Genomic DNA, 24,826 nt, shown 5'->3' on the forward strand with positions numbered 1-24,826 from the left:
AAGTTCCTCATGGGATTTTGCTTGGATAAACGGTTCTGCAAACAAAAGGGGGGGGGATGGGGTGGGAGAGAAGAAGGCTGTTGGTTTAAAACTAAACCCTGCTCTATAATATCTGGTAATTTGGATAGTGATTGTCTCAACGGAGTTTGTGATAAATACCGAGTGGCTGCAGGCTCGAGGCCTTCTCCACGGAAAATGCGTGGAGGGCAATTGTCAGTTCAATACGGGCCCATCAGCCTTCACGGACAGTCCTCTGAGGGTAGAGTCAGCATCCTTCTGGGAGAATGGAAGAGTCTCGTAAGCACCTATGCCCTGTCCCAAAAGACAGCCTTATTTCCTCCCTGAGTTGTGTGACTACCCGGTAGGGTTGCCAGATTGAGGGGAAAACAAACAAACCAAAAACACGATGCCCAGTTAAATTTTAATTTCAGATAAACAACAAAAGCTATTCAGTATAAATGTCCTAAATATTACACGGGGCATATTCACACTCACAAATTTGTTGGCTTCATTCTGAAATTCAGATTTAACTGGGCATCCTGTATTTTATCTGGCAACCCCTCCAACATTTACTGAGCACCAACTAGACACCAAGCAGGGAGGTTCTGAAGCGGGTGTCGCAAGATGGCAGCCCACAGATATATTCCATTTGTCTCTTGGGATTTTATTTTTTAAGTTACATTTCAAAATAGGGCAGTTTCCTGGAATACTCTGGATTTCCAGCTTCTCTGGGAAACTTGGAAGATCTGGCGACCCTAGGCCCACAGACCCACAAGCCACCATCACAAGCCTCCATCTTCCAGGCCCCTTAGAAAGGCGCTGGGCTCGTGTGTTTGCTGCTGTCCACCACCACCCCAGCTCACTTCACCCACTTCTTTTACTTTCCTGGCCGCTGTAGGAATCAGGTTGGCGACCCCAGTGGATGCTCAGGGCTCTAGGAGAACGTCTCCTTCCTGACACCACTGCACATTCACCTGCGGAGTGTCAGTCTGCAAGGGAGACCCCAGTTCCCTCTCACTTTTGTGTCTCCAGTGCCTAGGGGGTGCTCTTTCTTTCATGAGCTGCCCCTGAGGTGCAGGGTCTTGAGCAGATCAGGGTCAGCAATAGTCATCAAACCCCAGGGGAGCGGCAAGCTCCAGGTTTTCAGTGATGCTGGCTTCCCAACAGGCCCCTGTAGTCCCTGCCAGGGAGGTTAGCCACTGGGGCTTTCAACATTTCCACTGGGTGGAAAGCCACTGGACATCTACAGCCTCTTCCACTGATCTAGGAGGCTCTGCTTCCAGCTAAAGCAGATCTGTCCTCCAAGAAGAATGCAGTATCCTTCATAGCCTTCTTGGTTGACCACCTCCTTCTCTGCTGGAATCTGGAACAGAGATTCCCTAAAAGGTGCAGCAGGACAGTGTAGCGTTACCCCAAAGCCACACCCCCTTCTGCAGACCTCTATCCTCACCTCCTCACCTAGGAAGGCTCAACATTCCATCCAAATGGGTAGCATCTGAAAGTTGAGAAAAATCCATTTTTCTCTGATGCAAAAGGCAAAGAAGAACATAAGCTAAATTTTGTCAATATTCTTTCTGTGTTAAAGAGACGAATGTTTGGAGAGCTGATGAAGAACTCAAAGATGCAGAACTCACGTTTCCAGGTGAGCCAGAAGAGAGAAGAGAGAAAACCCTAGAACGTCAGCAGGAAGCCCAGTGGACAGTTATCCCACATCTATTATGTAGTGAGCATTTGGCATGTGCCGGGCACAGAGCCAAACACTCGACGTGCAGTATCTGTTTTAAGCTTCACAACAACCCTATGGGGTGGGTGTTGTTATTATACCCAATTTACAGATGAGGTGTCTGAGGCTCAGAGACTTTCTTTGTCCAGAGCCACACAGCTCAGTAGGAGAGCTGGGAATCAGTGCAGATCTGACACCCAGGTGAGTGCTAGCTTTTCCTCCTTTAGGTTATAAACCTCCAGGTAATAAACCTGATACATTTCCAGTGGCATTTCTCTTAAATTTCAAGGAAGCATCCTCTAGAATTCTCTTCAAAGTTGAGAATTAAGACTATGAAATCTTGAACATGTTGAAACATTGCCATTGACAAATCAGCCCTGGAACTGCAATTAAGCCAGTCCACGTTCCCACTTTGCAGACAGTAGAGGCGAGCTCTCAGGAAGCTAGAAAGCCAAACACATTTTGGTTGAATATGAGAGAGGAGACATTCAAGTATGATAAAAGGCCACAGTCATGCTGAGGCAACCAAATTATCATGGGAAGAAACGAAGATATTCTAGGTGAGGGATATATTTGGAAAATAGAAGCTTCTCAACCAGCATCCTTGTGCTAAGACCAGAAGGTGGTTACTCCCCAGAGCAGGATGTTAAGAGGATAGAGAGCATCCTGAGGGCCCCACTTGATCTGAGACGTTTGCCACCCTGCAAAGTGGAAACGAGTGGAAGTTTGTTACTTATTCACTCACATATATGACTGAGCTGGGAGGAGGCAGAAACTGCCCTACATCTAGGTTTTGTCTGAGGACCACCTGCGGATGTGAAATGGCAGAGGAGATATTGGGATGGGTCCCGGATGTTGTGGGAACATTGTGCTTCTCTGAGATGTGAGACGCCCTGGAACTTCACGCTACCTCTGGCTTTAACAGAAGCGGGGCAGATGGTGCTTCGGCTAACAGCGAAGAGCCAGCTTCCCATTCTCCCTGCCCTCCAGCCTGAGCTTAGAAGTTTGGTGTCTAGGATCTCCTCAGTACAGAAAGGTTTCCTCCAGGTTCCTTGCCAAGTGTAACTTGGGCGACTCCTTCCCCAAGAGTGGGCCTTGGGCTTCCCTGGTCTCGCAGTGGTTGAGAGTCCGCCTGCCGATGCAGGGGACACGGGTTCATGCCCCGGTCTGGGAAGATCCCACATGCCGCGGAGCGGCTGGGCCAGTGAGCCATGGCCGCTGAGCCTGCGTGTCCGGAGCCTGTGCTCCGCAACGGGAGAGGCCACAACACTGAGAGGCCTGTGTAACGCAAAAAATAAAAAAAGGTGGGGAGGGGGCTTTTTTAAGGATATAGGGGTGAGTGCCTCATAAAAACTGGGAGCTGAAAGAGAGCCTGGCCTCGAAATAGAACTGGTAAGCCATCAGATCTCAGGCATCATCTCTTTTACACACACACAAGCATGCGCACATGCACACACAGGCCGTATCTCCTCTCTGTGTCTCTGTGTGGCTCCCCTGATCTCTGCTCTCTCCAGTCATGTGACAGGAAGGAATGACCTCATGGTCCCCCAGTTCAAAGGACCAGCCCAGGAAGCAAGTAGCATCTTAGAACCCATAAGCCCAAATCCTGGGAGTGACCATCTTAAAAGCCCAGCCCGTGCCAAGTGCCCGATCAGCTATGACCAGGGACAGAGTCACACACATGGCTGCCTGGATCCAGGAGTAGTGCTCAGAAAAGGGTTAGACAGACCTCCTAGTGTATGCTGCATTTTACCCTCCTAAGACATCAGAGACATAAGGCATTCAGTTCATTCAAATTGTGTGAGAAAAAAATACTTTGGTTGAATAAAAATATTTGAATTTGCATAAGTTAAATGTAATGCCTATGTGGCTCCACTGTATTTGAGATCTTTCAAAGGACGTGTTAATCTTTACCGTATCAACATTGCAACCCACAATGGCAATGTCCTTTCTTCACTCCTTGAACTAGATGGTTCTTTAGGTGTCTCCTCAGCCACACACCCCTTTCTCTGAGAATGCACATTCCCCAACCAGGTTTACCCTACCTACTGCTGCTCTCTTGGCCACACCTGACTGGCTGATCAGTAGATAGTCTACCCAAGCCAGACCAATCAGGTTTCTCTTCTAACCCAAGCTGGGCCAATCAGCACCTGTGCCCCTGATATTTGGAAGTGGGACATGGAGTTACCACACAGGTCATTAATGGTCCGGAGCTGAATGTCTTGATGCAGTTCCCAGCTGGGGTGGCCATTTCTCCCACTGTGTTTGGAGAAACAAAGCCAGTCTTAGAAAGAGATGGCCAGGATAGATAAGCAACAGGTAGAGACAAGAAACCAAGACCCATGGAATTCCCTGGCAGTCCACCCTGCCCTTTCACTGCCAAGGGCCCGGACTCAATCCCTGGTCAGTTAGCTAGGATCGCATAAGCCACACTGTGTGGCAAAAAAAAAAAAGAAGAAGAAACCAAGACGACCCCCAGAGAGACAGTGCAGCAGACACTACAAGCCCCTTAGTCATTGCCTCCCTCTACTGTATAAGCAGCCCGCGAAATGCCCTCATTTCCCAGCCTCCCTTGCAGCTAGACCTGGCTGTGTTGTTCAGTTCTGGCCAGTGACATGCAGGTGAAGGCCCTGGGCAGGGCTTCCCTTCTGGAATTAAAGACAAGGCTTTGCTAGGAGAAAGTTTTTCTCTTTGTCCCTTTGCATTGTCTCCTTTTCCTCTCCTGGAGCTCGGTCTTGGAGCTGGAACAGCCATGTTGGGGATCACCAGGTAACAAGCAAGAGACCAAAGCCAACCTCAAAGGACAATGGAGTGGAAAGACATGAAAAGCCTGGGTGGGAGCCTAATGGCATCACTGTGCTCTGCACTGTACCTCAACTGCCTATCTCTGTACATCCTGTTGTATAAATAAATACATCCTATCAGTTTCAGCCACTGTAGTCAGATGTACCTCTTTGTGCTGTGGAGCCAACCACTCAAAAGTTAGTGACTTAAAATGGCAACTATTAGTTCTCATGATTCCAGGCGTCAAGCTGGCCCCTTGTACTGGTCTGGTTGGTTTGGCTGGGGCTAGTTTAGGGTGGCTTCGTGTACATGCCTGCCTGGTCATTGCCAGGCAAGCTGGGTTAGGACAGTGGTTCTCAACTGGGGGCGATTTTGCCACCCAGGGGTCATTTGGCAATGTCTGGACACACTTTGGTTGTTAAACTGGGGTGGGGGTGATCCTATCATCTAGGGGTAGAGGCCAGGGATGCTGCTAAACATCCTGCAGTGCACAGAACAGCTGCCCACAACCAAGACTTATTTGATCCAATATGTCAATAGTACCGAGAATGAGAAACCCTGGTCTAGAAAGGCCTCAGCTGGGACGTCTGATTCTGCCTGGTGTGGTCCCTCATCACCCAGCAGGTCAGACCAGGCCACGTGTGGTGGGTACAGGTTTCCAAGAGCAACAGGAGAGAGAAAGCCCCAAAGCACACTTTTCAAGTCTCCACCTGCCATGTGTTTGCCAACATCTCATCAGATAAAGCAAGCCACATGGCTAGAGTTCATTTGGGAGGGGCTCCAAATTTTTACCATCTACCCACATCCAGGTTTCTGTTATTTAAAGCTGAAGGCAGCGCGCGCCCAGAGCGTTAACGGGCGGGGGCGGGGGTGTGGAGTTGGGAGGTCAACTGGGCCTCCTGGTAGCCTCCCTGAGTTCAACCAATCCAGTGAGGAGAAGCCGTGGGCGGGGCGAGCTCCGCTGCCAGAGTGGCGTGAAGAATTTCCCAAGGCAGAGCAAAAACCTTTCCTGAGCCACTGAGCATGCCCGCTGGTGAAAGGTCCAGCCCAACTTTCACCACATCCCAGACACCAGAGGGACTTTTCTGAAACCCAGAGAATTGACCATGTCCTCAAACAGGTTAAAAATCTTCCATGGCTCCCCCATGCCTCCTCAGGAAAAGAAGATCACACTTCAGTGGGTTTTTTATGCTTCATCCTCAACCAATTTCTTCAGCCACGTCTCCCACTACTTTTGCAAGAACTCTTTTGCTCCACGGATGTTGAAAACTTGCAGCTTCTCATACATACCATGTTCTCTGTGCACACAGGTTCACCTACCTGCGATTCTCTGCCCAGGCCCTCTCTACCAGGATAATTGCATCTGGGCTTTCTAGGTCTATGAAGACAGTCATGCTTCATCCCTCTGGCATAGTTCTTGTTTTTTTTTTTTTGCATCTTTGTTGGAGTGTAGTTGCTTTACAATGGTGTGTCGGTTTCTGCTTTGTGGCAGGGTGAATCAGTTATGCATGTGCATGTGTTCCCATGTCTCTTCCCTCTTGCGTCTCCCTCCCTCCCGCCCTCCCTGTCCCACCCCTCTAGGTGGTCGCGGGGCGCCGAGCTGATCTCCCTGTGCTGTGCGGCTGCTTCCCACTAGCTATCTATTTTATGTTTGCTGGTGTATATGTGTCCATGGCATAGCTCTTCGTATTCTGTGTTGTGAATATACTCTATGTGCTCACATGTCTTATCTTCACTAGAATGTGAGCTACTTGAGGGCAGGGGTCTTGGCATATTTTATACCTGGATGGAACTCTAAGACCTAGCAGGGTGCCTGGCACAGGATAGATACTCAATAATTGCTTATTGAAAAAATGAATGGATTATGAGCTCCATGAAGGAAAAAAAAAAAAAAACTGAAGGCATTCCAACTGATGCAGAAAGTTGCCCTGATTCCTGATGACTTTCTGATTCCTGGTTTCTTTCCTTGGAAAGGCCCATTCCAATGCCTGCCCTTGGGTTCCACTAGGACTTTTTGTATCACTCAAGATTCTCTGGTTGCAACCAACAGAAATCTCCTGTGGCTAACTTAAACAGAAAAGGAGTTTACTGAAAGGAAATGCGGAAGGTTAGAGAATCAAAGGGCAAGCAAAGCTGAGGAGTCTGAACAGGCAGGAGCCATCTTTTCTTCCCCTTAGATGTCCCCTTTTTTGCTTCAGCCAGTTTGAGTTTCTGTTATTTGCAACCAAAATGGCATTTACTAAGACGCTCTGCACAGCCCCAACTGGTAGCTCTGAGAAGCTACCAGCGACCTGTCTTTCCCCTGACGTTGTACCAAGGGACAGCAAGGTACCTGCAGTCCCCCCCGCAGAATTCCCAATCTTCTGATCCCCCAAGAAGCTAAACCAAACAACTTCCTTCCACCCTTGCCAATGGGGGCCCATTTGGATTCGTGACTTTGCAGATAAGGTGCCCTTCTCCAGCAACTTGGCAGAGCCAGCAGTGCCTGCTGTTGTGGAAACCGGGGTCATGAAGTGTCTACGGAAGAAAACAGCTTCCCCTGGATCCGTGTTGCAAAGTGTGTTCCTGGTAAGTGGAGTGGTTTCCAATTTTTTAGCGTCTTAGGAATGAAAGCAATACACTAACGATGAGAGGAAACACAAAATCTGCTAATGCATTTATTTTATTATTATTATTATTATCATTTTTAATTTATGGCTGCATTGGGTCTTCGTTGCTGCGCCCGGGCTTTCTCTAGTTGTTGTGAGCAGGGTCTACTCTTTGTTGCGTTGCGCGGGCTTCTCATTCCATGGCCTTCTCTTGTTGCGGAGCACAGGCTCTAGGCATGGAGGCTTCAGTAGTTGTGGCTCGCAGGCTCAAGAACGCAGGCTCAGTAGTTGTGGCGCACGGGCTTAGTTGCTCCACGGCATGTGGGATCTTCTTGGACCAGGGCTCGAGCCTGTGTCCCCTGCATTGGCAGGCGGATTCTGAACCACTGCTCCACCAGGGAAGCCCCTCATTTACTCTTAATGCTTCCCCCTGTTGAGGACAAACAGGAGGAAAAAAGAAAGGGCAGGGCTTCCTTGGTGGCGCAGTGGTTGAGAGTCCGCCTGCCAGTGCAGGGGACACGGGTTCGTGCTCCGGTCCAGGAGGATCCCACATGCCTCCGAGCGGCTGGGCCCGTGAGCCATGGCTGCTGAGCCTGTGCGTCCAGAGCCTGTGCTCCGCAGCGGTAGAGGCCGCAACCGTGAGAGACCCACGTACCGAAAAGAAAAGAAAAAAAAAAAAGGGCAATAGCAAGGTTCCAAATGAGCTGAGAATTGACCTTCTAAAAGGGCTCTCAATTTGGCCTCTGGTAGATGTCTGTCTGGGTTTCTGCCCAGCCTAGACCCTCCTCAGGAGAGAAGACGTTTAGGGCTTACAGTGGGCTGACTGGTGGCCCCAAAGATCTCAGGCTCTAATCCCTGGGACCTGAGAATGTTACCTTACAAGGTAAAGTTTTGCGGATATAAGGATTTTGAGCTGAGACTATCCTCGCCCTAAGTGCCATCTGTAAGTGTACTTATAAGTGAGAGACAGGAGGAGATTATATCCAAAGAAGAGGCGGAGGCAGTGACCACAGAGGCAGGACTAGAGTGCTGCACCTACAAGTCAAGGGATGCCAGCAGCTTCTGTGGTTAGAGGCTTTTGAACTCCTTGGCTTTTCAGCTCCTAGGCTATAAGATTTGAATCCGCAAATGCCCCAAGGAGAAAAGCTGCACCAAATGTCAAGCTTGCGTCTGTGTTTCCCTTCTCTCCAGAACTTGGCCCACATGTCTTGGTGTCTCTCTAACATTCAGATGCCAGCGAACAGATGTTTTCTTACTTTATCCAGGTTTTCTAAAATTTCTTTAGACTTCACCTCATCTTATGTTATTATTGAACTACCATCTCAATTACCCCTAGGAAGAAAATTTCCAATTTTTAGAGAAAATGGAACCCTGGTACAGTGTTGGTAGGAATGTAAACTGGCACAGCCACTGTGGAAAACAGTATGGAGGGTTCTCAGAAAACTAAAAATAGAACTACCATATGACCTCGAAACTCAACTCCTGGGTATAAATCCGAAAAAAACAAAAACACGTGTTTTCAAAAACATGTATTTGAAAAGATACATGCACCCCAATGTTCAGAGCATCATTATTTGCAATTACCAAGATATGGAAGCAACCTAAATGTCATCAAGAGATGAATGGATAGGGGCTTCCCTGGTGGCGCAGTGGTTGACAGTCCGCCTGCCGATGCAGGAGACACGGGTTTGTGCCCCGGTCCAGGAAGATCCCACATGCCACGGAGCGGCTCTTCCCGTGAGCCATGGCCACTGAGCCTGCACGTCCGAAGCCTGTGCTCCGCAACGGGAGAGGCCACAACTGTGAGAGGCCCGCGTACCGCAAAAAATACACACAAAAACCCCAAAACAAAACTAAAAAACACCCCGTGGGTAGTCAGAGGAGAGGACCGTCACAGCTCATCCTCCTATGCCGTGTGCCAGGCATGATCTGAGCACTTGTACACATGCTAACTTATTAAAATACTTCTAACAATCCTATCAGGTTGGGACTACCATCACCCCGCGTGCAGACTGAACAAAAGGAAACAGAATATGGTGTCCTCCTTGTGTTCACAAAGCCCGTTAACTAGCAGAGGCAGGACTTGAAGGCCACAGTCCGGCTCCCGAGTCCATGCCATGCTTTACAGCCTCCAACTTCTCACGCTCATTCCTAAAGCCACCTGGGAAGGAGGAACCAGGCAACTAAAGACTGGGTTTGAATCAGACTCCACGTCTGACCAGCCGCGTGATCCCGAGCAGGGGGCCTCGCCTCTCTGAGTCTCAACCTGGCTCCCTTACAAAATGGGCACATTAATGGGAACGTCAGCCTTCAGCAACGCTGTGACGAGTATCAGTGTAGCATGTGTGAACGGGCTTTGTAAACTCTGGAGTGTTCTGTGAGGTGTAAACTACCCTCTATTCTCATTAGAGGGAATTCATTTCATAACCTGTTCCCGGCTCTTGAACTTTGCTGTGCATCCAGTCAGTGCTGGATGATCTGGAACCAACAGCTGGTCTATTTATGGCTGAAAACCCACAGGTCATTGGAAGACAGCAGCACCGGAGCCCCTGGGTGGCCCCAAAGATAAGGTCCGTGTCTCGAGGACCGATGACATGGTGGTCACTGAAGGAACAGGCCCCCTCCTGCCCCTTCCACTAGTGACAACTGAAAACCTTGATTTCCCCAACACCCCGATCCAAGATCAACCCGACTCTGCCCAATGTTGGAGAAGTACCGGCGTGTCCTGCAGGCCTGGCTGGCCCCCTCTGACTGTGTGTTGCCTCTTTCCACAGATCAGTGCCCTACAGCAAGGCTACAACCAGGTGCTGTGCCAGACCCTGTCTGAGAGAAACTTACAAATCACCTCCCTGAAGCACGAGGCCGAGAACTTAAGGAGGGAGGCCGCCATCACGTCAGGTGAGGCCCTTCTGCCTTCAGGCCCCAGAGCTTCTGCCCTCCCCCTGCAGACATCACCAGTCAACCAGCACACCTGTGCCCTTGACCTGGGTGCAGCCTCAGGGATCACCCGTGTCGGTGCATTAGAGTTCTCCCTCAGTGGAGGTTTCTTGCCGCCCAGTTCCGAGGGCAGGGCCTGGTAAATATTTGAGAGAATGGTATCTCTTGGCTACAAGGTCTCCTGAGCACTGGCCCCACCAGGGAGAACACAGGTCGCCTTGTGGCTTGGGTGGTTCCACAAAGCAGCCTGAGTGCAAACTAGAGCGTGGACAAACTGGGGTCACTCCTTTAAGGCACCCATGGTCTCACCCATTTCAGCCGAGTGCACTTGGGCCCAAAGGAAACCATTTTCTAATTTGATCAGAGGTGGTTGCCTGATAAAGGGCTTGGGTTGGGAGAGGGGCAGCCAACGCACAGCTGTAGCTGAGCTTTGATTCCCTGGATTCCTTCATTGCTTCCACATGTTTCTTGAGCTCCTACTAGGTGTCAGGCCCCGTTCCAGGCTCCGGGGAGGGAGAGCCAAGCAAGACAGTCAGATTCCTGTACTCACAGATTCGGGAGGGGGTGACAGACAATAAAAGTAAACGGATGAATAAACAAGCCCACTTCAGAGAGCAGTGGTGCTGTGGAGAAAATAAACTGTGTGTCGTGGTGGCCAGCGCTTCAAGGGGGGAGGCCAAGGGGGACCAGCTTAGTGGGTGTGCAACCATGGAACTCAGGTGGGACTTGAACCCGTGGGCTGGGACTCGAACCCAGTCAGAACCCACTATCTTTTAATCGAGATCACGCATCTGGTCTCGGGACTTAATAAACCTCAGGTTCTTTATGTCTCATCACGGAAAGAATTCAGGGAGAGACAAAGTAAGAAGTGGATTTCTTTAGAGAGAAACACACTCCACAGACAGAGTGTGGGCCATTTCAGAAGGCTAGAGGCCCCCAAATATGGGGCAGTTAGTTTTTATGGGCTGGGTAATTTTATAGGCTAATGAGTGGGAGGATTGTGACAACTCTAATATTTTGGGGAAGGGGCGGGGATTTCCAGGAATTGGGCCAACACCCACTTTTTTTTTTTTTTTTCTGTATGCGGGCCTCTCACTGTTGTGGCCTCTCCCGTTGCGGAGCACAGGCTCCGGACGCGCAGGCTCAGCGGCCATGGCTCACGGACCCCACCGCTCCGCGGCACGTGGGATCTTCCTGGACCGGGGCACGAACCCGTGTCCCCTGCATCGGCAGGCGGACTCTCAACCACCGCGCCACCAGGTAAGCCCCATCACCCTCTGTTTGACCTTTATGGTCATCCTCCGAACTGTCCTGGTGCTGGTGGGTGTGTCATTTCGCTCATGTATTACAATGAGTCTGTAATGAAGCTCCAGTTCCCCTGGAAGTCGAATCTTACGCCCCCTTGGACCTAGCCGATTCTAACCAGTTCATGTTGTATCCTCCACCGCTATGTCCTTCTTTTAGAGTGGACCTGTTTCAGGTGGCCAAGGACAAGCCAAGGGCAAGAGAGGCTGCATGGAGTGAACAGGGGATTGTGGGGCTGGGCAGGGTCGGGGGTTCTGGGTTTTTATTCCAAGGGTGTTGGGAATCCAGTGGAGGTTTTTAAGCAGGAACTGACATGCCTAGAGACCTGAAGAGGATGGGACCACTCACAGACGAGGGGAGGGAGAGAAGCAGGTGACAGGGAGGAGGCAGTGAGCCTCGGAGGGGCACATCACTCTGAAAGCAGCCAGCGCGTAGCAGGAAACATGCCCACAGCTGTAGAAGCCAGGCATAGCATTGAGTCGCACGTGAATCCCCATCTCTGTATGAATCTGTGCTTTTCTTCTGCCTCACTCTGCAACTTAATGACACCCACACCCACCCCCTGCTGCCCCCAGGTCTCTACTTATGCTCCTCCCTCACTTGGGATGTCCTCAGATATTTTCTGAGCACCTCCCCCAGGCTAGGTGCTGTTCTGGGCACCAGGAATGGAAGGATGAACTCGCTGGTCCTCACCTTCCTCCCGTATGTCGCCCAGTGAAACCTCATCCAAGCATCAAGCCTGTCTCAGATCCCACCTTCTCCGATCAGGGAGTCGGACAGACCTGGGTTGGGATAATGCTTGAGTTGGGCTGGACCCACTCAAAGTGTGGCAAGCCCCAGAGGGATTTCCAAGTAACTGAACTGTGTCCTGGAGGCAAAGCTCATTTTTAAAATGAAATTCTGGAGCATTTTGTGCTTTATTTCATAGACATTCTTGATTGATACCTACCACTAAAACTGGGCCTGATGTTCTTTCAAGAAAAGAACCGTAGGAGATAACCCAATACCACTGCATTTATGCACCCTTCTTCCCACTTTTATTCAAAATGATAGTACAATGCAAGAGGGAAGAGATATGGGGAGATATGTATATGCATAACTGATTCACTTGGTTATAAAGCAGAAACTAACACACCATTGTAAAGCAATTATAGTCCAATAAAGATGTTAAAAAAATGATGCTACAGTAATGGAGTAGTTATCTATTGCTGCATAACAAGTTACCCCAAAATGTAATGGATAAAACCCCAACCTATATTTATTATCTCCCCCAGTTTCTGTAGCTCAGGAATTTGAGCGGGGGGTGACTTAGTTCTCATGAGTTGCAGTCAAGATGTCGGCTGGGGCATCAGTCATGTCATCTAAAGCCTCGGGGGGAGCCGGAGGATCCCCCTTCAGAATGGCTGCTCATGTGGCTATTGGCTGGAGGCCTTAGTCCCTCAGCACACATGCTTCTCTCTAGGGCTGCTTGAGTGTCCTCACAACACAGCAGTTGGCTTCCCCCAGAGTGAGTGATTCAAGAGGGAGCAAAGAGTTGGCCACAGTGTCTTTTATGACCCAGCCTGAGAGGAAACAGTCCGTCATTTCCACAGTATCATATTGGTTACCCATGGCAGCCCTATTCAGGGTGGGAGGGGCTACACAGGGCATGAATTCTAGGCGGCAGGAATCATTGGGGCCATTTTGGAAGCTGGCTGCCAAGAAAAATCATAGGCGCCATGGAACAAACATAATTTAGCCACTTTGTGTTCTTGGGACATACCGCATCATTTGACCCTTACAATAACTCTGTGTGGGACAGACAGTGGGAGGTGAAATAGCTTGTCCAAGACCACCAAGCTAATAAGTGGTAGAGAGGGGTCCAAACTCAGAGGACTGTGAAAACCACCACCCCATCAATAGCGTCCAGCAGTGCCCTCTGCCACACGCCCGTCTCCTGGCCTCTGGAGAAGAATTCCTAGACCTTCCCTGTGCTGGGACTTTGTTCCCCAGGCCCATGGTGTGGCCTCTCCTCCCAGCTTTGCCTGGCCTGTGCCCACAAGGGGCCCCCAAAGGTTTCTCCTCTCGCTGGTGCTGACTGCCCCTCATTCTCACTGAAGCCTCAAACCCTGTTCCGTGGACTTTGCTCTCATTCCCATTCCTGCTCTGGGACCCTTGGAAAAAGCCTCCCCAGTTCTAAGCGGGCACCGGTGGTGGCCCAGGCTTGGAAGGTCTTGTCCGAACGTTGGCTGACAGCCACGGTGTTGCCAATAATCCTTCCTGCCTCTTTGACCTCCATGAGTCTTTTGTTTTGGTTTGTTTGGTTCTTTTACAGAGATGGTGTCATCTTTGCAAAGAGACGTGTTAGTAAAGGATGGTCAAGTTCAACAACTAAACAGGAGGTGAATCAACTGAAAAGTGAGAACAAAGGAAAGGATCACCAGCTCGAAGCCCTCAGCTCCAGAGTGAGTGTCGGGTCATCAGCAAATTGTAGCTGCGAAAAGCAGACACAGTGGAGTCACATGACACATGGTGGTGAGATGAGGCCAGTGCCCAAGGACACAGGGAGGGTAGATGCTGGGCAGGTGGCCAACTTCTCTGAAGCCTTTCAAAGGACAGCATGTATGTTGCTCAGAAGAAGCATAATAGATTTTCAAATCCAGCAAACATTTTCTAACCCCTATTATAAATGAGTTTGTTTAATCCCAGCAACAAACACGCCTATGAGCATACACTGCCATTGCAAAGTTTAATATTAAGCAGAATACGATCTCTCTGTGAGCAAGGATGACCACACGGCTGCATCATGGTCCCAGCACCACTGGTTCTCATAATTGTCTTCAAAGCAGAATGTTTGAAGATCCAGATGCAAACACGCAGACTCTCATTTCTTCCTTAGACTTTAGTGTGTAGAATGTCTCTAGGGAAGATGAACGTGGTAGTCAAGCAAAGAGCTTTTTCCATGTAACTGACTATTTGCAAATCTTGCCTTCAATGCTAACTTTAGAATCCTGACTCTATAGGAGAAGATTTCTCAGTATTTGCATGATGTGCCTGTTTCTGTGAGTCAAGGTAAAACCTCAAAGCTTTCATCTCAGGTGGCAACTCAGAGATTCCCAGAGGCTACCTGATAGCTAGGTCTGCATGGGGGTGGGGTGAGAACAGATCTTGAGGTTCCAAGGAAAAGGCACAGTAAGTAATACCTGGTACGTAGTACCATATCCAGTTTGGAGCTGGTGAAAGGCACTGCATGAGCTTTGGGATCAGACAGACCAGGGTCCAATCCCAGAGCTTTCTTTTATTGTAACTTATTTGGCCTCCATTTCCCCATCTGTGAAATGGGGATGACAAAATCATTTTCCGAGAAGTGGGAGGCTGGTTTTAGTTGTGCTCTTCTGCCTCTGCCCTGGGTCGGCTGCCTGGCCAAGCCCTCTGCATTCGTTTCTCCCAAGCAGAGTGTCTTCCCAGGCATGTGCTATAGCTGTTTAATGTGGTGTGTGTGTGTGTGTGTGTGTGTGTGTGTGTGTTGGTGATGGGAAGGGGATGCAGAGCTGGTTCTAAGTAGAAGGAGTCTGCAAAGACAGCACCTGCTTGGCTCTTCTACCTCCTGAAATACATTTGGATGATTTATTTCCCCGTTTCCCCTTCCTCGTTGACCTTGGAATGAGGTCCCTTCTCCTCTAGACTGTGCTGGCCAATAGCACAAGGGTTCGTCACCACCAAGGGTACTGCTCTTGTGAACATCTGAGATGCCTTTTTTTTAATGACATACATCATGTGTGTTAATTTTAGAAAAATAAGTAGATGACATTGAGAAGAAAAAATAAAAAGAGAGGAGAGGAAATGCTACCTTGAGAAATCAGTGTTAATATGTTCATGTCTGTTTTTCCAGTCTTGTTTCTATATATTGCCTAGAAATCAATCAATCAATCATTTTATAGTGAATTTATACTATGCACATTTTTTAAATTTTTAAATACTTATTATTTTCCCATTCTAATAAATCAACGCTCTTATCATTCGTCTTAAAAGCTACATACTTTCTCCTGGATGTACCCAGTGTTATAAGTGGTCTGCTGTTCTAAACAACACTTGGGTTGTTTCCTCTTTTTTTTTTTTTTTTCTTCCACTGTTACTGACAATTCTGTGAAGAGCATCCTTGAAACTACAGATTTACTTATTTCTCCAGTCATTGTCCTTAAGGTACATTCCTAAAGTGGGAATTGCTGGGTCAAAATAAGGCACATCCATCCTTATGCCGTTAATGCCTGTTGCCAAGCCGCCCTCGGGCAAGACAGCTCCTTTTACCCCTCCACACCAGTCGGGGCAGTTGTGTCTTTGAGATGCAACCTGCACAAAAGCCCTAAGATGGACCCCAGCTCTCTGGCTCGGCCCCCTGCACCCTCACCGGTCACAGCGTGAAAACATCCCAATTCCTGCACCCTAAGTACCCAGAGTCTACAAAGCTGGATTTCCCCTGAAGTGAAGTTTGCTGGCTTTTGAAGAGGAATTTAGACGCTCTATTCCTCAGAACTCATGAGAGGCATGAACTGGGAACGACTGCAGGATCCCGTGCTCCCATCACACAAATGGTCTCGCCTCTCAGAATTCAGAGGTGTGATTGGGTTATACAGCAGGAAACACTCCTGGGCGTGAACACAGGTACTTGGGACCCCCAGCCAAGCCCCCGTGGCCTTGTCCTTTTTCTCCACAGTGCTCAGTGCTGAAAGAAGAGTTACAGAAGGAAGATGCCCAGAAGGAGAATTGGGAAGCCCAAGAGAAAGAGTTAAAACTCTGCAAAACCGTGCGTTGAACCTCCTGACCCCTCGGTGTCCACTGAAAGCCTAGATTGTGGCCTTGAGGGTTTTGGAGTGGTTCCTTGGCCCTTTAGCTAGCAGAAGCTCTGGGGCTTTCTGGGTGTTTGTCTGTTAATGTAGTCTCCTAATTCTTTGATTTTCTAGCCTCAAAGAGATGGGTGAAAAGACCATGGAAAACACACTCTCCCCAGATTTTCTGGGCAGTTGGCTCAAGGCCCCTCATCAGGTTTCCCCTGGGGACAGGGATGGGAGGTGGCCACCATATGCTGCTAGAAATTCAACGTGGTCCCTACCCCTGGACTTGTGATGCCCAGACTTTCATGATCCACTGTCACAAGTTTTATCACAGCCCTGAGCACTGTTATTAACACAACTCTTCTTGAAGTATTTTTGCTTAAATACATTCAATTTTACAACAATTCATAAAAACAAAATAAAAAGCAAATGTATCACTGGCCTTCTATGGAAGGTGAACATAAAAATCAATACAATGAAAAGATGACCACTCAATGTAAATGTTCACCCCCTGTACAGGCCCGAACCCTCGTGCACATCACCAGGCATACGTTTTCCATCCATTGGGAAGGACGGTGCCTGGGATGGGGGCAGGACACGTGTGTTCTTCTCTCTGTCAGGAGCACACTTCTCTGCCTCAAATGAGAAAAAAGAAAAATGTCATTGTTCTTTTCTTCCAAACTGTGCCCATTGTGTCTTCCAAACAGCCCTTATTTAGATTGAACTCAAAAATATACCCCAAGGAAAGAGATTCTAATGAGTGGATAGGTATCTTGTACTGTTTAATCCAGGATCCATGCTGATCTTCAAAAGAAACTCAAATTTTCCCTCACCCAGCCCTTTCATTGCATCCGTTGAAAGAAAGTCTACTTTGCCTCAAAGATGTGGAATTGTCCCCCAAGGGAAGGAATGAAGCGAATCCCAGACTAGGTTTCTGCCTTAATGAACCGGATGAAATGAGTTCTGAAGTTGACTTCCCTGTTGTTGGAACTCTTTCAGCAAATCCATGACATGGAAAAAGAAATGAGGAAGCTGAGGGTGGAGCTGAAAAGGAGCAGTACCGAGCAGAGCCTGATCTCTATGACGCTGCGGGAAAAGAGCAAGGTATGGCAGGGACAGGTCGGCCTGGGAACCACTCTGGGGCCAGCACTCCACCTGCATCATCTCTGTTCATCCTCACAATGACCCCATGCGGTCTATACTGGTATTCACCCCACTTTACAGTTGGGAAAACTGAGGCTCACAGAGGTGAAGGAAGTTATCCAAGTTCACTTGCATAAAGTAGTTGTGGCAGAACTTGAATCCAGGTCTGCCTGACTCCAAAGCTCCTGTGTGTAACCACAACCCTAGACTGCCTTCAAATCTTAATTGTGAAATTATCTAAGAAAGAATTGATCCATTAAATCAAGTTTGCCAATGATGTTGTTCCAAGTTAAATTCTCATATTGATTTTTTTTGTCTTTTTGTTCCATCATTGAGAATGTTTTTAAAAATCTCAACATGTTTGTCATTTGTGTGTTTCTTCTTTTAATATGAATGATGTTTGCTTTATATATTTTGAGGCTGTGTTACTAGGTGCATATAAATTTAGAATCCTAACACTTCCTGTAGAGCAAAACTTTAGATCATCATGAAATGTCCCTTTTCATCTCTAGTAGTGTTTCTCCCTTAACGTCTCCTTTGTCATTTAGCTTCCTCACTGGCTTTCTGTTGGTTAGAGTTTTCATACCATATCTTTTTCATATGTTCTCTGTCAATTTTTGTCTTAAGGTTTAGACATATGCCTTCAAATAACGTATCATTTTTACAAAATCCAGTTTGACAATCTTTGACTTTTAGTCCATTTATATTATGTAATTACTCGTGTACTGGGGTTTAAATCTACTTGCTCAATACCAGTTGTACCATCTGTGCTATGTTCCTTTTTCTGTCCTTTCTTACCTCCTCCTCAGTGGATGGTTTTCTCTTATTCCACTTTCCCCCTCTATTAGCTTGGAAATATTTCACTTTTTTACTATTCTTTTAGTAATAGTAAGACAATAGCATTCATCCTTGACTCACCAAAATCACACATTAATTAAGTTTTTCACTCTTCTACTATTCTCTTAGTAGTCATGCTGAAGACTACAATATGCATTCTTTTTTTCTTTTTTTTTTTTTTGTGGTACGTGGGCCTCTCAGTGTTGTGGCCTCTCCCGTTGTGGAGCACAGGCTCCGGATGCACAGGCTCAGCAGCCATGGCTCACGGGCCCAGCCGCTCCGCGGCATGTGGGATCCTCCCGGACCGGAACACGAACCCATGTCCGCTGCATCAGCAGGCGGACTCTCAACCACTGCACCACCAGGGAAGCCCTGCATTCTTAACTTACCAAGAGGCAATAGTAGTTGTTAATTATGCCCTTCTCCTTGACAGTGCAATGAGTTTCAAACACCTTAACTTCACTTACCCCCTCCAGATTTATAAGCCATTGCTGTCATTTTCTAAACTCCTCTTGATAGTTAATACCCCACAAGACATTATTAGTGTTTTGCTATACTCAGTATCATATCCACACATTACCCTTACTGTTGCTTATCTTTTCTGCATCTCTGATCACCCACCTGGGTTCATTTTTCTTGTGTCTGAAGAATACCCTTTAATGTTTTCCCTCATGGTGGCTCTGCTGATGACAAATTCTCACATGTGCCTGTGTGTCTGTCTGGAGATGTATATTTAACCTCCATTCTTAAAACACATTTGACTGCGTATTGAATTCTACAATGGCAATTCTTTTCTTTCAGCACATTAGATACAGCATTAGATATGTCACTATTGTCTTGTGGCTCCTATTATTTCTATTTAGAAGTCATCTGTAAGCCTAACTGTTGTACCTTTGCATAATCTGTCTTTTTCTCCAGTTGCTTTTAAGATTGTCTTTTCCCTTGATTTCCAGCAGTTTTATTATGGTTTATCTAGGTGTGGATTCAGTTTTATTTACCTCGTTGAGTTCGTAGGGGCTTCTTGAATCCCTGGTTTGGTGTTTTGCCTTAGTTCAGGTGCTTGGGCTCTGTACCACACAGGCAGTGAGGAGCTACTAAGGCTTCTGAACAAGTGACTGATGCAATGACATTCGTGGACAGTAATCAGGGTGAAAATGACAGTTACAATTTCTCACGTACTAGGCGTTACCTTGAACATTTCATCTCTTCATCTTCACAACAGCGCTGTGATCTAGAAATCATCCTCTCCATTTTACAGATGAGAAAGTCAAGGCTACTAGTTACTAGTAAAGTAGCCCAGTTGCACAATCGGTTTTGTCTGACTCCAGGTTCGTCTGACTTCAGTGACGCTGGCGTAGCAAACAGCCACATGCTACTGTTTACACTGAAATTAATGAAAATTAACTAAAATTTTTAGTTCAGTTCCTCCGTCACACCAGCCACATTTCGAGTGCTCGATCCCCAGATGTGGCTGGTGGCTGCCATATTAGACAACACAGCCTCGCTCAGAGTACCTGTACCGTTGCAGAAAGTTCTGTTGGACAGAGCTGCCTTACAGCTGGGTAACTCTCACAGTACCGTTAAGATTGCACTGGAAGAAGCTAAACTCGAGGCGAGGAGGCCACTTGTCACAGTTCACCTTGCATGTGAGAGGGGTTGGTGGACAGGCGTGAGACCCCCGAGTGTGAGAGAGGGAGCAGGGCGGAAGCTGAGGGTGACTCTGAGGCTCTGGGACGGGAACGGGGGCTGTTCATGCAGAACACAGACAGGGGCAGAGTCCAAGGCTGGACTTGGCTTTTGCAGCATATGAAAAAGGCTGCTGACATAGAAGTCCGAGCATGTTTAGACCTGGGAGAAAACTAAGGCCCAGAGAGCTTAGATGACTTTTCCAAGGTAACGGAGCTGGGTAGAGGCTCTTCCACTGGACCACACTACTCAGAAGAAAGCTCTTAAGGGCTTTTCTGGGTCTTTTATTAGATCCCTGTGATCCCCCTCTTCAGATCCCTAAAAAAACAGCCTGTGAATTTGTTTCAGCACAAAAACTTTCCATTTATTTACGAGAGTTTGCCTCATTTCCTGTTAGTGCCAGGGCCCAGGGTTCAGCAGGTGCATCCAAGAACTGAGCAGCTGCGAGGCCTACACTGGCCAGCCAAGGGTAGCGTGGAGCACTCCCAAGCTTACTGTGCGTTGACTGTTACCTAAGCAAGGGGGGAAAAGTAGGCAAGCTTCTCCACTTTAAATGCCTTCGTTTGCAGGCTGCAATTCTTAATAGACATTGCTTTAGCAAGCCTCCATAGAGGTTACCACCAGTGAGTGTGCTCAAAGAGGTAACGACAAACAGTTATGATAATAAACCCAATCATAACATTTCCAAGTACCCATCACGAGTTATTAGAACGAGACTGTACGGCGGACATTGCCGTCCACCTTTCCTAGGTTACAACAGTACTTAACACACTCACAGAGCCCTTAAGCACTATTCCAAACATTGAATCCCCACAATAACTCTATGCAGTGATACTAGTATCATCATCCCCATTTGACAGATGAGGACACTGAGTCACGGAGCAGTGAAATAACTTTCCGAGTGTCGTACGGCTTGTTAGGGACCGAGCTGGGATGGGAGTGTGCGGTAGAACATAGTTGAGCCCCGGGTGCAGAGCTCGGCCCTTTCCCGTAGGGGGCAACTCCCTGTGAGTTTGCCTCCACCCTGTGCATGCCTGTGACCCCTGCTGCTGGGCTGCAGCTGTCCCTACCCCTCAGGGACTCCCCCACTGCCATTAGCCCCCCCAGAAGGGTTTCCCCAGAGGGCATGATGATCACATTAGCAGCAAGCCCACGCTTTTCATCATCCTTTCAGGTGGAAGAGAAGCTTCGGGAGGATTCCAGAAGGAAATTGCTTCAGCTGCAAGAAATGAGGAACAGAGCAAACCTCATTAAAACCAATTTGGAAAGGGCAGTAGGTCAGGTAGGCGTGCTGCAGAGCCCCTTCACGGGCCCGTGCTCTCCACGGAATCCCGCACCCAAGCGGCCGGCAGGGATGAAAGAGGAGGAAGTCGGCCTGCCTTAGTTCACCCGCTTATTTTCTATACGCAGAAGTGTCTAGAAAGAACTAGAGCTGAGATTCTATCCAGATCTAGAGTCTGAGCTCTTAACCATGATGCTCTACTACTTCGCTATTAGTTACTAAGCTAAGCATCAGTTTTCTGTGTTTTAAAGAAAGTTTCGTGAACCTTTGTCCCGCCCCCAAAGGTAGTGGAAATGACTCCTGCGTTAGTCCTGTCCCCCATCAGCTGCAGTTCCCCTTCCCCTCATTTCAGATGAAGATCAACAGTTCTCGGGAAACTCAGCAGTATTTGCTGCAAGAAGAGTTACAGCAGCATCTGGCAGAGAAGGAGAAGCTGACCGAGGAAAGGCTACAGCAAGAGGAGAAGCTGAAAGCCAGAGTCAAGCGGCTAATGGAAGAGAAATCGGTAAGGTGGTCCCCGTCCTTCTCTTTACTACTGGAAACTGATGAAATGGGCTTTCCTATGAGAAACAGAGGGCGCGTACTTAGATGGAGGAATCTCAGCAACTCCTTGTTGGGAGCTAAATTAATTAAAGAGGGTGAATGATGTAGGAGGAATTAACATGAAGCTTGAATCCTAAAACTCAGAGATCAACTTGAAGATCAACTTGAAGAGGCAAGGTTATTGAAATGTCTAGAAATGGTACTTTGTTTATATACCGCAGCTGATTTTATTGATACAAATCCCAGTCGTTACTGCGGGTCCTGGTTTGTGTCTAAGTGAGTGCAAGACCAACCAATAGTATTTCAGTCTTTTGCTTTCTCTTCATGCATATCAGGGGAAACACATGGCCAAAACGGCTACTTACTTTTCCAGAAACCAGCCAATTAGAGGATAGTTTACAGTGGCGCATCTCAACTCAAAGCTGTCCACAGATCATATGGGGATGTTGTTGAAATGCAGATTCTGACTCAGCAGGTCTCGGGTCGGGGGAGCCTGGGATTCTGCATTTCTGAACAGCTCCCAGCTCGTACCGATAGCACAGCTCTGCAGACTACATTTTCAGCCACAAAGTCTTAGAAGAAGGTTTTCCCCAAGTTGGCCGATAAGAACCACGTGGGGCTTCCCTGGTGGCGCAGTGGTTGACAGTCTGCCTGCCGACTCAGGGGACACGGGTTCGTGCCCTGGTCTGGGAAGATCCCACATGCAACGGAGCGGCTGGGCCTGTGAGCCATGGCTGCTGAGCCTGCGCGTCCGGAGCCTGTGCTCTGCACCAGGAGAGGCCACAACACTGAGAGGCCCGCGTACGGCAAAAAAAAAAAAGGGAGGGGGAGGGGGCTTTTTTAAGGATATAGGGGTGAGTGCCTCATAAAAACTGGGAGCTGAAAGAGAGCCTGGCCTCGAAATAGAATTGGTAAGCCATCAGATCTCAGGCATCATCTCTTTTACACACGCACAAGCATGCGCACACGCACACACAGGCCGTATCTCCTCTCTGTGTCTCTGTGTGGCTCCCCTGATCTCTGCTCTCTCCAGTCATGTGACAGGAAGGAATGACCTCATGGTCCCCCAGTTCAAAGGACCAGCCCAGTTCAAAGCAAGTAGCATCTTAGAGCCCATAACCCCAAATCCTGGGAGTGACCATCTTAAAAGCCCAGCCTGTGCCAAGTACCCGATCAGCTATGACCAGGGACAGAGTCACACACATGGCTGCCTGGATCCAGGAGTAGTGCTCAGAAAAGGGTTAGACAGACCCCCTAGAGTATGCTGCATTTTACCCTCCTAAGACATCAGAGACATAAGGCATTCAGTTCAGTAACAGCTTTTCGAGAGAAAGTCCATCCCAATGAAATTGCCTATCATCAGAAACTCCTGGTTCAAAAAAAGATGCAAATGTAAGAAGAAAACGTTATCTGTGTATCTGGAAGAGTGTACACCAAAATGTGAATAAGGTTACCTGTGGGTAGTGTGATAATGGTGGATCATTTTACCTTCGTTTTGCTCACGTCTATGTGTGTATATAAATATTTTTTACAACAAAGATTTTATTTTGAGTAAAAAAAAATGCCATTTGAGAAATATTTGGGGATCTCCCTACAATTATAGAGTTTGGGCATTTGTTGCTCTTGCTTGTTATAGGTTGGAGCCAGAAAAGGCACTCCAAAGATGGACCAAGGAAGGGAGATGCTGAAGAGAGAGATGTCCAGCAAATCCAGCCAGAGCCTTCTGTTTTCTAAACCTGGTGAAGGAACTAGAAACGTCGCCCCGCTGGGCCTCGCATGATCCTCCGTGAGTCAGTGTAACTCTTCTGCGTCAAACTACTAAGATGCTTTTTTAGGACATTAAAGGTTGCTACCCTAGTGTGTTGCTTCCTAGACTGGTATTTTGCACAATACTGGATTTTGGAGTGTGTGAGGAGAGGGGTTCTTTTCACAGATATTATGAATGTAAACATACGCAGGCGTATGAAGAATAAGTTTGAAATTCAGACTCCTAGGCCTGGTAGATGCAATTATGTGTTTGAGTAGTGACAAACCCAAATGTCACACCTCCAAGGAGCTCTGAGAAGCCCGCAGTTGAGAAAACCCAGGGCGTGTACTGGGGCCACAGGACAGAATGGTAACCTCAGGGCTGTTGGGGCCATGGTATAGTGCATTTATATCTGAATTGATTATAATAAATGTGAACAGCAACCAGTTTTATCGCTTCCATAACAGTGAGTCATGTTTATATGGCGCTCTGCGGTGTTCCAAACACTTCTCATCTAATCCTATCTCAAGCCCTGGGCTGGGAGGTAAATAGCATTATATTCCCCATTTTACAAATGAGGAAGCTGAGGCCCAGAGAGGTTAAATGGCCCATCTAAAGTCACACAGCTAGTAAATTCAAGAATTGGGTCTGGAACCCAGGTTTCTAACTCCATCTCACGCTGCCCATTCTGCCGCACCAAGACAGCCCAGTAGGTCAAGTCCCAGGCCATCAGGACAGACCAAGTACCCAGTCATCAAAGAACACACACTGCCCAGGTGGACACACCCCTTTCCCGTGGTGTTTGAAGAGACCCTCATTTTTGCCTTCTCTCCAGCCATCTGTTCTCTCCCTGCCTTTCTTGTACAGCCAGAGACCACCAAACAAAACAGGAGGAAGAGCCAGAAGCCATGAATATCATTTATTTTTTGTTTTTAAAAAGGCACAATAAAAGTATTTTGATATTTTAAAACCAAATGCATTCTTTATACTGATTAAAACTAGAAGGAAATGGGAAAAATGATTTGCATGGTCTTCCACTAAAGGTACTTCTTACACAGTGAGAAGGGTGAGCATCACCTGACCTTAAAAATAATCTTGAAAATCCCAGCAGTTTTCCATAAAGAACATATTACTTATACTGTACCATATCCCCCAAATCCAAAACAGCAATCTCCAGCACCAGAAAAGATCACTTGGTCAGGCAGTAGTTAAGTAGCTGGCTCATGTTTGGAAGCCAAATTGTGTGGGAAAAAAACTACTTTGGTTGAATACAAATATTTGAATTTGCATAAGTTAAATGTAATGCCTATGTGACTCCACTGTATTTGAGATCTTTCAAAGGACGTGTTAATCTTTATCGTATCAACATTGCAACCCACAATGGCAATGTCCTTTCTTCACTCCTTGAACTAGATGGTTCTTTAGGTGTCTCCTCAGCCA

The 24,826-nt window shown here is 47.7% G+C and overlaps 1 protein-coding gene across 1 annotated transcript in view; it reads left to right on the forward strand.

Annotated features, from left to right (window-relative positions):
• Positions 1-23,419, forward strand: part of LOC308620757 (forkhead-associated domain-containing protein 1-like) — a gene marked incomplete at both ends in the record, with an annotated part of 109,292 nt that extends 85,873 nt beyond the window's left edge. The window contains one exon of the mRNA XM_081240669.1: positions 23,276-23,419. Coding sequence (XP_081096795.1) covers positions 23,276-23,419 — 144 coding nt within the window. The remainder of the gene's footprint in view (positions 1-23,275) is intronic.
• Between the last annotated feature and the right edge of the window lie 1,407 nt (positions 23,420-24,826).

The sequence above is a fragment of the Mesoplodon bidens genome, assembly GCF_964165515.1.
Source record: "Mesoplodon bidens genome assembly, chromosome: 7".
Classification (NCBI taxonomy): domain Eukaryota; kingdom Metazoa; phylum Chordata; class Mammalia; order Artiodactyla; family Ziphiidae; genus Mesoplodon; species Mesoplodon bidens.